The 17,387-nt window shown below is 34.2% G+C and overlaps 1 protein-coding gene across 24 annotated transcripts in view; it reads left to right on the top strand.

Moving 5' to 3' along the window:
- Positions 1-17,387, top strand: part of LOC122162086 (sodium channel protein type 2 subunit alpha-like) — a 140,887-nt gene that overhangs the window by 107,821 nt on the left and 15,679 nt on the right. For 19 of the 24 annotated variants that reach the window (XM_042821998.1, XM_042822008.1, XM_042821997.1 and 16 more), the window contains 10 exons: positions 294-357; positions 1,351-1,492; positions 2,268-2,474; positions 2,667-2,948; positions 3,562-3,942; positions 5,512-5,644; positions 6,607-6,845; positions 9,537-9,710; positions 10,250-10,606; positions 12,497-12,949. In XM_042821998.1, the coding sequence (XP_042677932.1) occupies positions 294-357; positions 1,351-1,492; positions 2,268-2,474; positions 2,667-2,948; positions 3,562-3,942; positions 5,512-5,644; positions 6,607-6,845; positions 9,537-9,710; positions 10,250-10,606; positions 12,497-12,949 (2,432 nt within the window). Of the gene's footprint in view, positions 1-293; positions 358-1,350; positions 1,493-2,267; positions 2,475-2,666; positions 2,949-3,561; positions 3,943-5,511; positions 5,645-6,606; positions 6,846-7,756; positions 8,120-9,222; positions 9,239-9,536; positions 9,711-10,249; positions 10,607-12,496; positions 12,950-17,387 lie in introns of those variants that run through there. The other 5 variants (XM_042822004.1, XM_042822016.1, XM_042822017.1 and 2 more) reach the window with 3 other exon arrangements.

A 17,387-nucleotide genomic window follows, 5' to 3' on the forward strand; every position in this document is an offset into this window, starting at 1 on the left:
GAACAGCAGTGTATAAATACAGTAACTATATAACTTAATTCATGAAAGAAAATTGCATTCCTGATGGTAATTATCAGGAATCAGGTAAATATCATTATCAGGTAATAGTGGAAGCCATTTTGAAGCTTTCACTGCAGTTGGTTCTGTGAGTTTGTTTTGTTTTCTTTTTGGTGACGTTTTTTGGGTTGGCCTAAAAAATAAAAAATGCATCTTCTGAGTGTTTTATTGCTGCTGTATTCAGCCTAGTACTTCCTTAGCTCAGTTATAATAATTTAGCATTACTTTTCCCTTAGGTCATTTTTATCGTCTAGAAGGACAAAAGGATTATCTGCTTTGTGGCAATAGCTCAGATGCAGGGTAAGATATGCTAAAAACTACATACTACCCTTTAATGTAAACAGCAAGATACATAATACCACTATAAACTTAAAAAGCTAATTTAATGACCTAACTAATTAATCAAAGATATATGCTTGTGGTTCATAGTAACTAAGCACTCGAATGAGTAGAAATATTAAATGAGAAAAATATTTTGCTGTGAATTCATTTTTATAGCTCTAATGTAACTAGAAAAAATATTATTTCAACAGGTGGATATTGCATTATCAATTACTTCAGAACATACTTCTACATTAATGACTTCATGTTATTTTACATCCCTAAAATAGGCGCTCGGACTCAAAGTAGAGGGAGGACCTCTTTTATATTTTTGTTGGTGGACTTCATACACAGGACTGCCTTAGTCTCTCTTTGCAGCAATTATTTGTAACAATTATGTATTTCTAGTTTGTTATGATATGTCAGTTCATCTGTTGTTTTTTGATAATTTTGTCTTTAAAACAGATATACTTAATCTTTCTATGTAGACATTTTACATATGCCTGTAAGTCATTAGATAATTTTATACTATATATGTGTGTAAATATCTTGTGTGTAAAAATCTTTACCTTTTCAGGAATAGAATCATGACAGAGGTGGTGTGCCTACTGTAGACAAATGATCACCTAATATCAAAACAGATACAGTTTCAGAAATTTAAAGTATCACTGTGGCAGTTGCAGTGGAACAAGTTTCATTTTGTAAATCAAAGATGAAAGATTTTTCATAAAAATGAAATTTTGAAGAATTTTCAGTTATTTGTTCGCTCATTGCTGGCTTTAAAATAAAAACACTGTTTATTTCTTCAATGGCATTTAAATTGTAAGCAACACATAGCAGAGGCCCACTTCCCAGATTAGATCTAATGAATCTTAATTAGAACGTCAATGTACAATAATTTTAAAAGAAATTTAATATGTTCTTTTATAAGCACTGTTTGTTGTTTGCTTGTTTTTCCTTTTGTTTTCCTAGTAAATGTCCAGAAGAGTTTATCTGTGTGAAAGCAGGTAAAAACCCCAACTATGGTTATACTAGCTTTGACACATTCAGTTGGGCTTTCTTGTCCCTGTTTCGACTTATGACACAGGACTACTGGGAAAATCTTTATCAGCTGGTGAGTAAATAGTAAAAATTATTTAGTGTCTGACTGTCCTCAAAACAGACATGGAAAGGACCTTTGTTCATGTTATATATCACAGCTATAAACAGCAGCTGAGTAAGTGCAGCTTTTAGAAACAAATTCAGTTGCAGAATTAAGCAGTTACGGGCACTTTGTACAAAATCTGTACATAGTTTCTGAGTTCTGAGTAGGTACACAAGGGTTTTTTGTTCATCGCCTTCGGTTTTTACAGTGTTATGTTCTCTGACAGCAAAATGCAAATGAATCTTAATTTGTGCACCTTTAATCCTGTTTTTGATTACTTAAAAGATGCACTTTGTATAAGCTAATTTTCTTACCACAGTTTTCCATTACATAGCATGTGAAAATTTGTTAGTTGTAGTAAGCATTATCTTTAAAATTATTTATTCATTTGTGCCATCTTTAACTCTTTTTTTTATTCCAAGTACAAGGCATGCTGACATGCTTCAAGTATACTAAGCATCCGATCTTTGATGTGTGATTTACGTTAATTACACCGATCACACTTCTTTCTCAAGACTATTAGGCTTTAAAGTAGGTTTGCCACAAAGCAGCATGATCCTTAATTTTTTTCGTATATATTAAAGCTTCTTTTATTTTCATTGCTTTGTAATTCAGATAATTTTATATAATACTATGGACAGAAGGACAACTGAATTTTAGTTTTGCACTTTTCATACTCAGTGTTTCTGAATAGTGGAATTGATGCTTGTCTTCACCAAGAATTATTTTTTTTCTTCTCTTCTAGACGTTACGAGCTGTTGGCAAAACATACATGATATTTTTCGTTCTGGTTATTTTTCTGGGTTCCTTTTATTTGATTAACTTGATTTTGGCTGTGGTTGCCATGGCCTATGAAGAACAAAATCAAGCAACTATGGTTGAAGCAGAACAAAGGGAGGCAGACTTGCAGCAGATGCTTGAACAGCTGAAGAGGCAGCAAGAGGAAGCTGAGGTATTTTTTAAAAGAAAAATACCTGCCTTTTTTCCAAACACAAATCTATCTAGGCTTTTGTCACATATTTACAAGTCATGATACAAACTTCAGAAATAAACACTATGGCATTCTTGAAGGATTTTGTAATTTTAAAGCATCTGGTAGTTCAGATATCCTTTTAATGTTACATTAAAATGTTTATTTTGACAGGCAATAGTGGCAGCTGCAGCAGAGATGACAGAGTTTGGTGGTGAAAGTGGACCTTCAGACAGTTCTTCTGAAGCATCCAAGCTTAGCTCAAAAAGTGCCAAAGAAAGGAGAAATAGACGGAAGAAAAGAAGGCAGAGGGAGCATTCTGGAGAAGAGGATAACATGAAAGATACAAAGCTTTCAAAATCTGAGTCAGATGGCAGTATGAGAAGGAAAGGTTTCAGATTTTCTTTCGATGGCAATAAACTTGCTTATGGGACCCGGCTCACATCACCCCACCAGGTGCTGTGAATCATTCTGTTTTATTGTTTGGATTTGTGAGATAACTGTAATATTAAGAAAACTTCACTGTAACCTTGCGAAGTAATACAACATAGGAAAAGAATTTTCATTATTTTAAGTACTAACTGCATCTTGCAGGTGTCATTTTATAGTTTGGGATTGGGTGGTTCTCAGCGGGGTGCATGGCAGTATGGCATTTTCATTGTTCATTTGAAATAACAAATCATTTGTAATTCATAAAAGGAAAGTTTAAATGTAATATATCAATGTAGAAGACTATGGATATGAAGCACTTGATATCTTTTAACATAATACATGGTCTACGTGGATCATTAGAATTCCTAAAATCTTTATTTCCTCTCTAATAGAGAAATAGAAATTGCTGTGGCCTCATGCATATTCACCTTCTGTTCTTCAAAAAATTGTTTTACGTGTACTGTAAATTTACCTATTCAGATAATTCTCATCTCTCATGCATGCGTCCGAAGTGTACCTATGGTACTGTATTAAGAATAAAGTTGGAAAATTCCTGGGGAATATAAATTAATATTATGGATATCCATACTGTATATTATAAATCCTCAGCCAGTGTATTTGTTTGTTTCTTTTACAGTCTTTACTAAGCATTCGTGGCTCCCTGTTTTCCCCCAGACGTAGTAGCAGAACAAGTCTTTTCAGTTTTAGAGATCATGGAAAAGAGATAGGATCTGAAAATGACTTTGCTGATGATGAACACAGCACATTTGACGATAACGGAAGCAGAAGAGGTTCTCTTTTTGTACCACTGAGACACAGTGAACGACGTGGTAGTAATATTAGTCAAGCCAGCAGATCGTCAAGAAAGCTGACAATGTTTCCAGTGAATGGGAAGATGCATAGCACTGTGGATTGCAATGGTGTGGTTTCTTTAGTGGATAGACCTCCATGTCTCCTGTCGCCTACAGGGCAGCTTCTGCCAGAGGTAACAATAGACAAACCAACAACTGATGACAATGTAAGGAAATTTTTTGTACCCCAGATTTTGTGATATTTCCTCATTGCACCAGAGAATGTTGTGTTGAAATGGAATGCTTTGGGGGGGTGATCGAGAGATTCTGAATGCCTTTGTACGTCTTACTGTAATGAAAATGTTCTTAAATTGATTCACTCAAAAATAAGAAGCGTGAAAATGAAAGAGAACAAAATAACATATTTTTGTATACCTGCGTAGCAAGTAAAGAGATGTGTGCATCTCTATACTGAATAAAAATAATGTTGCACTGCTGAATCTGTTTCAGAATCCAGAATTAGGGTAGTCAACATTCTAAACTCTGCATATTCTTCATTTGTTATTTAGATTTTTTTTTTCCTTGTAGTTTTGGCCGCCATTTAAAAGTATTTCCTAATTCTCTGCCAGTAATCTGCTAGCTTTTACTTTTTTTTCCTCACCATATATTATGGAAATGTAGCATAGCCTTTTGGATTATATTCTAATACTCCGAAATACATTTTTCTGAGTCTCAGAGATTATGAAGTTTTTCACTGCCTAGGATCAGACTCTAATTAAAGAATTTTATGTGCAAATTCATCACTTTCTCCCTCTGGTCAGTCTTCTGTTTTGCCTGAATCTGCTTTTATGAATGGTTTGGTCCCGAAAACAAAGAAGTTTTACCTGGGTCCCAGCATCTGAATGTACGTCAGCGAGATTACTTAAAGTTATAACCTTCTTGAATTCTCTCAGACTTTCATTTTCATACATTTATTTAATGTATGAATAGGTCCATCCATGCTTGCACATCCAAAACTTTCTTTTAATTGAGATGTATGAGTGATAGAATTCAGATTTGTAACTTCAGTTTTATACGATAAAATTTATGTATATATATATCCATTTAGAGGGTCAGATAGGTCAGTCTTCTGTGATTTCTTATGTTGAAATTTGTAAAATCAATCAGATTATAGCTGTTTAATGTATAGATATATTTAGTTTTTAAGAATAAGATCCAGGCTGATCTGTAGAAGTTACTTTTAGAGAATAATTGTTATTGCAGAAATTTCCTTAAATAAATCACTTATTATATGTATCTTATGATCAAGCTGGTTTGGAATTGAAGTATTGATAAAGAAAGCATGAAACTGGGAGCTCTGATTTTTTTGTGTGTTTTTTTGTGGTTTTTTTTGTTTGCTTGTTTTTTGTTTTTTGTTTTGTTTTTCTGGTTCCCATGCTGTAACAGGTTTGATTTGTTTCTTTGGCAAAGAAGCTTACTTGTGTTTAGTATGAAGTTAATGGTAATTAATTATAATACAGTAGTGACTTGGAAATCAAATACCAAAACTGCTTTTTAGTACTTTATAAGTTACTTAACAGTATTCAGAAGTATAATATGAAAATACCCACTTAAAAAGCAAATACCAGGTTTATGTTGCAGTGGAAAAAATTCTAATGTAATTGCACAAACAGGAAGTTGCATATATTTATGCATTCAGTGAAACTGAAGAGTCTTTCTGATACCTATTCTTTCAGTATTTCTAAAGGTGAATTTAGTTTATCCTCCTCCTCTACCCAATTCTATTTGTTTCATAGAGTACTACTACAGAAATGGAAATAAAAAAGAGACGTTCAAGCTCATATCAAATACCGATGGATTTGCTGGAGGATCCCAATCTAAGACAAAGAGCCATGAGTATAGCTGGCATCATCACAAGTACAATGGAAGGTGTGTTATAACTGCAGATAAGTGAATTTTCTTGGCATAGTCATAGGTCTGCATGTATTGTATCACTTGCAAGTATAGCGGGCAAAAAAATAAATAGACCTTGAAGATAATTGATAGGAGGGAAGTGCATGTACATAGTTAAAGAAGTGAAGGAATCTGATAGGTAGGCTAAGCCAAAAACATAACAGATAAAATGTATGTGTTCTGTACTGGTTCACACAAGAAGAAACTTCTTTATTTTGGGTGGTGGGTATGAGGGTGACAGAGAACTGGAATAGGCGGAAAAGAGACGTGGTGGAGTCTCCTTCTCTGGAGATACTCAAAACCCACCAGGACAATTTTGTGCGCAACCTACACCACGGAGCTTGCTTTGTGGAGGAGGTTGGATGAGATGATCTCCAGAAATCCCTTCCAACTCTTACAGTTTTGTGATTAATATTTAGCAATAGAGTTACCGAAAGAATTATTCTACTAACTATAAGAAGATAATATTGAAATAAAGATTAGGCCTTAGTTAAAAGAGAGATTTTTTTTTTGTAGGATTATTTGAAAGTGACATTATTACTAACAACACTCTTGAAAAAGCTTGATATGTTTTCAAAAACTGAAATTAATATTATTTTTCTTGAAAGTAATTAAGCTGATGTTTGTGATGATTGTGAAGTTGAAGTTTTACTGAGTAAAGTATCTCTACATATAATGACAAATTTTGAAACCAAGGTTGTTATAAGAAGACAACTTTTTCAACTTTTACTAAAAATTCTTGAATGTTTTTCTTCTATTTTTATAATACCTTATCAGTCTGCAACTATATCTAAGTTGAAGATTCCTCCAAACATCATTAATGATTCAGGGATATATACATGAAAAAGCAATTAAAACAAAAAATACTCCATTCACAACTTGTTTGCTCTGCTTTCTTTTTCTTTTTTCTTTTTTTCTTTTTTTTTTTTTCTCCCTAGAACTCGAAGAATCCAGACAAAAATGTCCACCCTGCTGGTATAAGTTTGCCCACACATACTTAATTTGGAATTGTTGTGAGTTTTGGTTAAAAGTGAAGAGTGTAGTTTCATTTATTGTAATGGACCCAATTGTTGATCTGGCAATCACTATTTGCATAATTTTAAACACACTGTTTATGGCCTTGGAGCATTATCCAATGACGGAGACTTTTAACAATACACTTAAAGTAGGAAATCAGGTAAGTCCATCAAACTATATTATTTGATGCAATCTGAATATATAATCAAATAAAAATGAATTCTATTTAAAGGAGAAAGTATTATTAAAGTATTATCATCTCAAAAAGAAAAAAAAAAAAACAACAAAAAAAACCCACACATGTTTAAGTATAGTTTCCATTACTGACATTCCTGTAAATATTTTTCATTGATCAGATTTTGGATGGTAGAAAACAAAAGAAGAAATCTGATTTGATTTTATTCAGCATTACAAGAAACAAAGGTGCTAAATTAGATCCTTTCTACTGTAAGCGTCATTAATGACAAAGTCGCTCCAAAAATAATGCCTTCACTCTTTATTATGTTGGCTCACAACATCAGTGGCAGACATTGGTGGTATGGTTATAAAGTTTGAATCTTTCCACCATTATTTCATTACATTTTGTTGCTTGTGACATTTGGCAGCAAAGGGGCAGTCTGACATGGGAGTATGAAACAAAGGTGTGTAACTAACTTCCCCCATGTGAAAAAATTGCACCCATTGCCATTCATCAGTGTTTTCTGAATGTTTGTTGAGACCTGCCAGTGGATGTGAGGGCAGTGAGACAGTGGATGGTGCATTCCAACAGTGATGACAGTGATGTGAAAGATAAGCCATATTCTGGATGGCCATGCACACACAGGTGAAGAACATCTTGAGCAGCTTGTCTGTAGAAATCTACAGATTATGATCAGGGAGCTGTGTACGGACCTGAATATCAGCTTCAAACTGTTGGAAACATGGTGGCAACATTAGAATACTGCGAAGTTGTTTCAGCTGGGTCCAACAAATACACAGAAGCAAAAAGTGTATGATGTGTCAGTTTTTCAGGGCCTATTGAACCAATACAAGGTTGAAGGTCACAGCTTCTTGGATTGCATTGTTAACAGTGACAAGATGTGGTGTCACCACTATCAGCCAGTCAAAACAGCAGTCGGCAGTGTGGCTATGTATGGATTCCCCACTCAATAAAAAGTTCAAGATGCACTTTGCCATCAGCATGGAAAGTGATCTCCACTGTCTTTTGGGATATGAATGGGATGATCCTTCTGGATTTCCTGGAAACTGGAGAAGCCATTAACTCTGACTGCTGCATTGCAGTGCTGACCAAGGTGAACGTTCGTACTTTCAGAGAAGAAGACAACCTTCCTCTTGCAACACAGTAATGCCAGACCCCATTTTGAAGACAGTGGAGCATGTTGCCAATCTAGTCTGAACTATCCTACCACACACACATCTTATTTTCCAGATTCGGTACGTTTCAGCTTCCATCTTCTCGAGCTGAAGAAAGATGGACTGCATGGGCAACCTTTTCCTTGCAACACCACTATCACAGCAGCTCTGTAACAGTGGGTCTGCTGGTGCAGATTTTTGCTAGTGTGGCATGTAGTCTTTTGTTCATTGCTGGAGAAAATTCATAGGTAATGATGGTGGCTATGTTGAAAAATACTGTTTTGTATCTGAGAATTTGCTCCCTCAAATAGTGTTATTGTGCTCTTTTTATCTCTTGTACTTTTCATGGAAACAGATAGGAGGCATTACTTTTGGAGGAACTTACGAAAGACCAGAAGTGTTGGATATTACTTTACTATTTTGCACTGGTATTTTTCTTATTATCTTTGTATTTAGGAGCGTTGCTTTGACTGATCCATAACAATTGGAATACAAAGAACTTGTGTTTTATATTGAGTATATGTAAATACAGATGGTTTTTTTTCCCCACAAAACAGGTCTGCAGGTGGCTTCGGTTGTTCTCGTATTTTTATAATGGAAATACTACAGGTCATCTGCTGTACTTCTCACCTATGCTTATTATAAGTGTTAATTCTTATTATTGCAGTGTAGCAAAATCATAATTCTAGTACAGCCTAGTTGAGAATATATTCAGCTTTGTTTGCAAAGTTGTTAATGTCAGCACTTACTTGAATAGTATCCAGGTGTTTTTAGCAAATATAGATGTTGTTCATTTGTACTTGTATAGTGTCAGCAGTTGGTTTTTTTTGCTTTTTGAACTGTTTTAAAGTTTACTGAATATTCTTGATTTTTTAAAAATATAATTTATCTTAGTAAAACGTGATTGATGTGGCTCTATAGATGCAGGTGGGCATACATTTACAGTAAATACAATGGATTTCCTCTCTTTTCAGAAGCATTGTATGCTTCCTCTGTATCCTGTCAGAAGCAGAAAAGTTTAACTTCAAACGTGAGCCTTGACAAAATTGGCCTTTTTTTGTTTTGCAGTTAGCAAAGAGGAGGCATCCAGATTGTCACTGTGAATTCTGAAGTACTGATTTAATAGCATATCACTCTCCACTTTTTGGTCATTTCATATATCTTCTACAGTTTAGTTAAAGCAGCTTCCATTCTGGCAAGGTAATCTATCTTGCTGGGAAATATTCCTTTATTTAGACATAGAACAGATGGGGAGCAAACAGGAGGTGAATTAGAGATGGTTTATTCTTCACAAGATACTAAATGCATCTCAAGCTTAACTGAAAGTTAATCAAATTGCACTGCAGCTCATTTTGATTTTGACACTTTTCTTCTCTGCGATAATTTTCCTTACTGATGTTCTGCTGTAAGAAAATTGTCATGTTTAAGTTGTTCTTTGTCGTCTGGTTCAGCTAATTTGTAATCATTTATAAATTAGTAATACATATTCTTCTTTTAGGTTTTTACTGGAATTTTTGCAGCAGAAATGGTTCTCAAGATAATTGCCATGGATCCTTTTTATTATTTCCAAGTTGGCTGGAATATTTTTGATAGCTTTATAGTTACCCTCAGTTTGGTGGAGCTTTTTCTGGCAAATGTGGATGGATTATCTGTTCTACGATCGTTCAGATTGGTAAATAAATTAATGATTAAATGATATTTGCTAATGCATTATGTGTAGTAAATTTTAATTGTATGTATGCAAATAGAATTGTAATTTATACACTAATATATTGCTAATAATTACATAGTACTGTTTTTTTTTCTGAAGTGTCACAGGCTATCTCAGCAAACAGGTTTTACGAAATTATTTACCATTGAATAGCATATGCTATTTTATGGTTCAGAAGCAGCAGTGTTTTTCAAGGAAAAGAGGCGTAATATTACTGTAATTATATTGATGTGGTTGGGCAACAGTACAGTGTGCATATAATTTACTGTATATTGAGAGAGGATGTAAATAAATAAACATTTGTAGTCTTGTTTGAAGCCATATCTGAAAGTTACCAAAAAAGTAACTTTTCTTTTAAAATGTAGGATTTATAAATTTCATAAATTAATCTTTAAAGGAAATCTTTATGCCCTTCAGAAAAATGAATGCTTTATTATAATACATTTCTGTAGTATTTTTGTAACTGCTTCAAATAATGTCTCTGTATTTTCATTTTTCAGCTTCGAGTTTTCAAGTTGGCAAAATCTTGGCCAACTCTAAATATGCTGATTAAGATTATTGGCAACTCAGTGGGGGCTTTGGGTAATTTGACCCTGGTATTGGCCATCGTTGTGTTCATTTTTGCTGTGGTTGGGATGCAGCTGTTTGGGAAATACTACAAGGAATGTGTCTGCAAGATCTCTAGCGACTGCGAACTTCCACGCTGGCACATGCACGACTTTTTCCACTCTTTCTTGATTGTATTCCGAGTGCTGTGTGGAGAATGGATAGAAACGATGTGGGACTGCATGGAGGTTGCAGGGCAGCCTATGTGCCTTACTGTCTTCATGATGGTCATGGTGATTGGAAACCTAGTGGTATGTAGCCAAAATAAATCAAGAGTTCATGTAGAGAAAGAATAATAATGAAACAAGTAATGAAGCAGTTTTGTAGCATTAGATGTATTACTTAAATGTTTTTTTATGATTTTGAGTGCTGAGAATATGGATTCTGCATGTTATATTTCTGATCCTAAGTAAAATCCTCAAAATGGAGGCTGGATCTTAGGGTAAAATTCAGGGGATATGAGTGAGGAGGAGAAGCATCATGTGTTCAGGGCTTTGTGGACTAATCTGGTTACTTAGAGTAGCATAGGCACGACAAATATTCACCTTGGATAGGAGTTTGCCATTGGCACAAGCAGACTTAAGAGGGCATTTTCTTCCTAGTCAGTGATGGCACCACTTGAAATTACACATAGCCAGTTGTTTTCTTTTTCTTTCTTTCTTTCTTTTTTTTTTTTCCCCTTGCTCTTTCCTGTCCAAAAAACTGCTTTAAAATTCTTTTACTCTGAAGTTCAATCCATTTTGAACCCTACTTACTTCTGACTTTTTACACAGTGGGGAGGGAAAGGAAATTTGAGTAGGAAAGCAGTAGTATTGCTTAAAAAACAGATTCAAATACTTCACATTTACTTTCACTCCTATTCATTTTTTTTGCTTCCCAATTCTTAAGTGCTTTTTACAAACACTTTAAAATACCTTCTTTCTCTCTGAAAGAGGAAAGCATCAGACCAGTTTGTACATTGCCATGTATGAATTTGTCTTTTAAAACATGATTTATATTTATTAACACACTAGTGTTTGAAACCTTGATCTCTCAGCCTTTTATTCTGCTTTTCTCACTGCCCACTGAGTCTTCCTGTGAAATTCTACATCTTTTCTTTAGGTAATTGACAGCAGCAAAAGAGGTTTCAAATTAGCCATCTTAATTTCATTCTTTAGCAGTGAAATTCTAATAGGAATAAGCTAAATAGTTTCAAACCAGTCATGTTACTCGTGGAACAGCCATTTGCTCCAGGATTATCTGCAAATCTGTTCTCTTATAATGAAGAAAATGGGGGCATGAGTTATCAAGCAACATATCCTTGTCAAATAGTTTTCTATACTATAGTTTCTTCTATGCTAGAAGAGAGATCTTTGTGTAATGAAGTATCCATCTCTATAATTTTTTCACAGCATTCACTGTATTTTGATTTTATACCATAGCTCTAGCGGAATTTCTTATGTGAATAGACAATCTCTACTGTTTCTTCAGAGATCTGTTATGCAGTTGTCTTCCTGCATTCCCAACAATATAGTTTTACTCTGTCTTCAGAGCTGCCTAGAAGATCTTGGTCTGAAGACCTTAAGAGCTGCTACTGTACAGGTTAATTGGATACTGCTCTATCTAATACCTTTAGAATCTTAGTGAACCCTGGACTTACATAACTGAAATTTATTCTGTCTTGCAGTTGGAAGATGATGAGACCTACGAATTGAGGGAAGGGCTGCTTTGTCTTAAGTCACAGATAGCAAAATATGTGTGGGTTTGTACCAGCCTGTAAAAAAACAATTTCTGCGTAGATCAACTATGCTTTGATGCAGAGTGCTTCCCTATGCTAGAGAAGTAAATGTTTTGGATCAGTTCAGTCAGTGTTGAATACATTCATTTCTGACCTTAATACCCTTTCACAAACATGAGCAGAAGGAGAGCTTAGAAATTTTTGTAGCTTGTATTTCTGTATCTCTATTGTCAAAATGAAACTGCTTTGTGTGTAGAGCAGGTGTTGTGCTTACATTTCATTTACATTTTATTTACTGTTTAATTTCCAGAATCACACAGTGGAGAAAGTGAAATCTAAGTTGTTTATAGTAGGTGATAGAAGAAACATGTGAATTAAATTAAAAAAAAAAAAAAAAACACAGGTGTATTTTCTTTGTTTTCAGGTATTGAACCTTTTTCTGGCCTTGCTGCTGAGTTCATTTAGTTCAGACAGCCTTTCTCCTACCGAGGATGATAATGAAATGAATAATTTACAGATAGCTGTTGCAAGAATTCAGAAGGGAATAGATTTTGTGAAGGAAAAAGTAGGTGAATATATTCAAAAATCTTGCTGGAAGAAACAAGTGGCTGCAAATGAAAGAACAGCAACAGATCAGTTGAATGATGAAAGACACCATTGCATTTCCAACTGTACCGTTGCTGAAATAAAGATAGATACAACTTACCACAAAAATGAGAATGGAACAGCTGGTGTTGTAGAGAACAGTGACTATCCATTGTTCATAAACAACCCAAGCCTTACTGTTACAGTACCGATAGCTGTTGGAGAATCTGACTTTGAACATATAAATACAGAAGAGTTTAGTAGCGACTCAGATTTGGAGGAAAGCAAGGAGGTAAGATTTAAATGACTTCCAGTTTATATGAATGACTTTTGTGATCTTCTGTCATAGAACACTTGTTTTTTTTTTCTTATGGTAGTACTTCCTTGTTGCAAATAGAAAATTATTACAATTTCAGATTGCCGGACTGGACTGAGAATGAATTGTGAATTGAGAAACATGGAGCTAAAGGCAAAATTATTTGAAGACATATGAAACCATTATAAAAGAGTTTTGAAAAGTAGTCTTTTCCAAATATCAAATAATATTATTTTGTATAGGAATAAATTATATAATGAGAATGAACAGACAAAAGACATTGGTTTAGTATATGAGCATAATGTTTCCATGAAGTAAGGATGCAAGTAAACTGCTGTTAAAAAACAGTAAATAGACATCTTAAAAAATAAAAAATAATAAAAAAAAATAGTAATGCTATTTGCATCTGATTTCTAAAGCACACTGAATTCAGCTTTGTGTAGGATAAGCTAAGAAGGTACTAACTAAAGCTAATTATAGAAGGAACGGTTTTCCAGTTCTAAATTTACATTATGGGAAAAAGCCAGGAGAACAGTGGTAGTATTATAAGGTGAAAATGATGTATTAAAAGGACAAGGAAAAAATACAACTACTAATGAAAATATTTAATTTTTGTTGGTGGGAATTTTGCAGCAGCCACTTCAAAGACATCTGCTTTACCTTAAATTGGGGCAGCTTTAGGACTGTCAGTGCTGATGCAAACATCCCTACTCCAGTCTAGATTGGTGTGTCCAGATTGTTTTGGTGTTTGGGGTATTTTTGTTTTTTTCTTGGTTTGTGTTTGTTTTAAGTTGGCATTGAATTTGCCCTTATTCTTTTCAAATTATTTTAGAAATGAGTTTGTTGCAGCAAAGTCTAATTAAATTTAATTTGAAAGGTGTAATAAAGTGTCTCTTAAGGTGTTTCTTTTATTGTAGAGTATGGTGAGTAACTTTATTGCATTTGTCAGGAAAACAGATATTGAAATAGTGAATGCCTGATTTTGTCCATCTTCTTTTTGGAGATTCTGTTACTCAATGCACTATGTTGACCTCTCAGCTGAGAAGACCTTAAGTTAACAAGAGACCTCTTAAAAACAAACATATATTCGTAACTTGTTTTATGGTATTAATTTTGCATTGTAGAGAAGCTATGACGTGTCAAACAGCTGCTACATCTTTCACTTACTGTTAATCAAAAGGAAGGATGCTGGCTTTTGTATGTTTAAAAATATACTGGTTTTGGGGAAGGAATGTCTGAATTCAGGAATTCTTCTGCTCTGATAACTGTTAAATCTACATCTTGTATGTAAATTATGCAGAAGCTTTAGGCACCTGGATCTTTACTGTTCTGTATTTAAGAACTGATTAACAAATCCTATTACAATCCGTAATGTACCATAAATCCTTAGTCTACTGATGATATTATTTACCTAGAAGTTTTCGTGTTTGACCCAATAGAATTGAATTCAGTTTTGTTTTCTTTTGTCACACGGCTTCTTTCTGAAAGTGTATCATAGATATACATTTAGCATGTAGTAAAGATTAGGAATAACTTTTCTCTACATTTCAGGCCAAAGTTAAACTAAGAGCCACATCTATTCTACTAATTTTATCTTTTTCAGTGTGTCCTTGGATATTCCTGAAGCTCTAAGCAACAGTAATAAATGTTATGTTTTGAAAACGTGTAATATGTCTGGAAAACATATTTAAATGAGTATCAATCCATACCTCTACTGTTTCCAGAACTCAAACAATCCAAAGGGGGTACCATGTTTTAACTTCATTGCGTACCATTCTTCTCACAGGAGTAAAATCAAGCTGGATCAGTCAAGAATGCAGCTCTGGTGCTTTTTAACCAGGCAGAGCAACGTGTCAGCACGTTTACACAGGTTATCTAAAAGAATCATACATATATACGATCACTTTTGAGATTGACTAGCCTGCATGCTACTCAGTTGCAATATATTTTTCCCCATCCATTGCAATGTAGTGGAAACATGCACAGCCACTGAGTCCCACGACTCGCATCGCAGCATGGTTGGGGGGAGCCCCAACATGTTCCTCTGTCCTTGTTACATCTTTGGTATTTTCTGTACTACTTCTGTTGCATAAGCTGCATGCTTTGTAGGCTTTAATTATTGTAAACTGAATTGTTGTCAAGACTATTCAGGGTCTAAAATGATTAGCAGCCTGTGGCTTTAAGAAAATGGAAAGGTAATCTTCATTTGTTCTGTTCATCTGTTGAACTGTGTTTTTAATTGTCATGTAATTACAAACATTTTGTGATTGTGTTCATTTGCCCAGTGCCTAATGATCTTCTTTAATCTTATAGTTACGTGTATGCTAAAATGTTTATAACTTTCAGTATAAATTGTCTCCTATTTATTCAAAATGGTGGTGGTTTTTTTTGTTTTTGTTTTTTTTTTTTCTCATTTATACTTCAGTTTTTCTTTTAGGGGAAGCTAAAATAACAGAATGAAAGATATAGTCCTGGGAACAGTAAAGCAAGTTTCTTCTTATTATTACTATTTTGCATACTCCTTTTGAATGTGGTTGTAATGATGTAGTTATGTTCTGCTCATGAAATTTATGTGTGCCTAACACTGGAAGTTAATAACTCGTATCACTGTAGCTATTCATCAGGAATAATTTTTTCATTGTGAATTTAGTTCAGTTATACTTATGAAGACAGATATTAAAAATAATTTTAGTCAAATTTTTTGTATGGGATTTAGGTGTCTAAATCAATCTGGGCTTTCTTGAAAAATTGAAAATGAGAAAGATGAGCAAGAAAAAAATACAAAAATTATGAAAATAAAGAGTAAGGCTACAATTAAGACAACTGTTTTTAAAAACAAGGTAGCAAATAGTACCCTCACAAAACTCTTAACTCAGGAGCTCGAAAACTATGAAACAAACATTAGTTATATCAGTTACATATTTCCTGTCCCTGATTATCTCTTCTGAATAAGTGGGAATTCGCACTTAACATTTAGGGATCATTTTCCATGTAGCTTTTTTTGTTGTTGTTAATGTGATTTTGTTGTAGTATCCCATGTTCTCTCTCGTGTATTCTTTTGTGCTGTATTATATATTAGAAGTATTTCAGGTCTCACTTTTGTGCCTTGGGCTTGCAAGCTGTTCAGAGAGGTGGAATGGGAAAATATCTTCTCAACAACTTTTCTAGCCATTTTAGAAAAGGTGCTTAAATGGGAGAGGAGAAACCATTAGTGTGGCATTCTACTGGTGCTACGTATGGAGCAATGGTTCAGATTTGGTGGATATTGTTTATGTGACCCTGCTCTGGTTTCAAGTTCCTTCTGCCATGAATTTGGACAGGTGTAGAACAGCATGTGAAATACCAAACCAAGGACTTTGAATATTTTAATTGAAAATTCTTGAATTTTTATTTGACGCTCATATCACCTTATTATTACTTTATGTTAGCAGTACTGTGATTCTTATCTGTTATCTTTTTTTCTCCTGTTTTTCTTTTAAAAAGACACACGCATGGATTTAATTTTTTCCCAAGTTATGGATGTGGAGAGGGATATTGGTATTCTAAAGGAAAAAAAAAAAAAGCCCACATTGAGAAAACTGTCAGTGTAGTAATTCTTGAGCCTTACTTAGAAATGCTTATTTTTACTCTGTATAAATAGAAAGACCCCTTCAAAATGGTTGTCACTGGTTGTAATTACGTTGAATTTACACAGTCAGGGAACAGTCAGGCTAGATGGAATAATGAGGTATTTCCTGCTGAAAATAGAATTTTCCTGCTGAAAATGGATTAAGCAATGAAATACAGAATTTGTGGAGTGAAGGTGGTGTAACGGGTTTGCTAAGAATTTCGGTTGCATTTCTATATAGTAATATTTATTACACACAGAAGCACAGAATGGCCTGAGTTGGAAGGGACCTCAAGGATCATGAATCTCCAACCCCCCTGCCACATGCAGGGCCACCAACCTCCCCATTTAATACTACACCAGGCTGCCCAGGGCCCCATCCAATCCTCTCGAATGGGTTGTTACCAACAACTGTTTTTTACTTTTAACTAGTAGGGATTTGTGAACTGTTTACTCATTCTTTTGTCTTTCTTCTTTTAAGCAACACTAGTAATTTATTTTCTCATTTCTCTCTTTCAGGTTTTTATTTTTTCACTTATATGTTACAGTTTTTTTTTTCTGTCATTAACAGCTGTGTTAATGGTACATTTGCTCTTTGCTTTAACATTAGAGGACTATATTGGATTTTCCCTTACTATTTGAATATTAAAAATTGAATTATTTATAAGTTGATGTGCGATAGGTTGCGCCATGTGAATGGTCAGTGAGCTAATTATTATTTGGTCTCGTTGTGGAAGTTCTTTGTAAATTCATCATCTGCAATTTTCAGTGCTTTCATTTGTTATATTTGAGATGATGCTCACTACA

The sequence above is a fragment of the Centrocercus urophasianus genome, unplaced genomic scaffold, assembly GCF_019232065.1.
Source record: "Centrocercus urophasianus isolate 14NV4802_14NV808 unplaced genomic scaffold, USGS_Curo_1.0 seq_20, whole genome shotgun sequence".
NCBI classification, from domain to species: domain Eukaryota; kingdom Metazoa; phylum Chordata; class Aves; order Galliformes; family Phasianidae; genus Centrocercus; species Centrocercus urophasianus.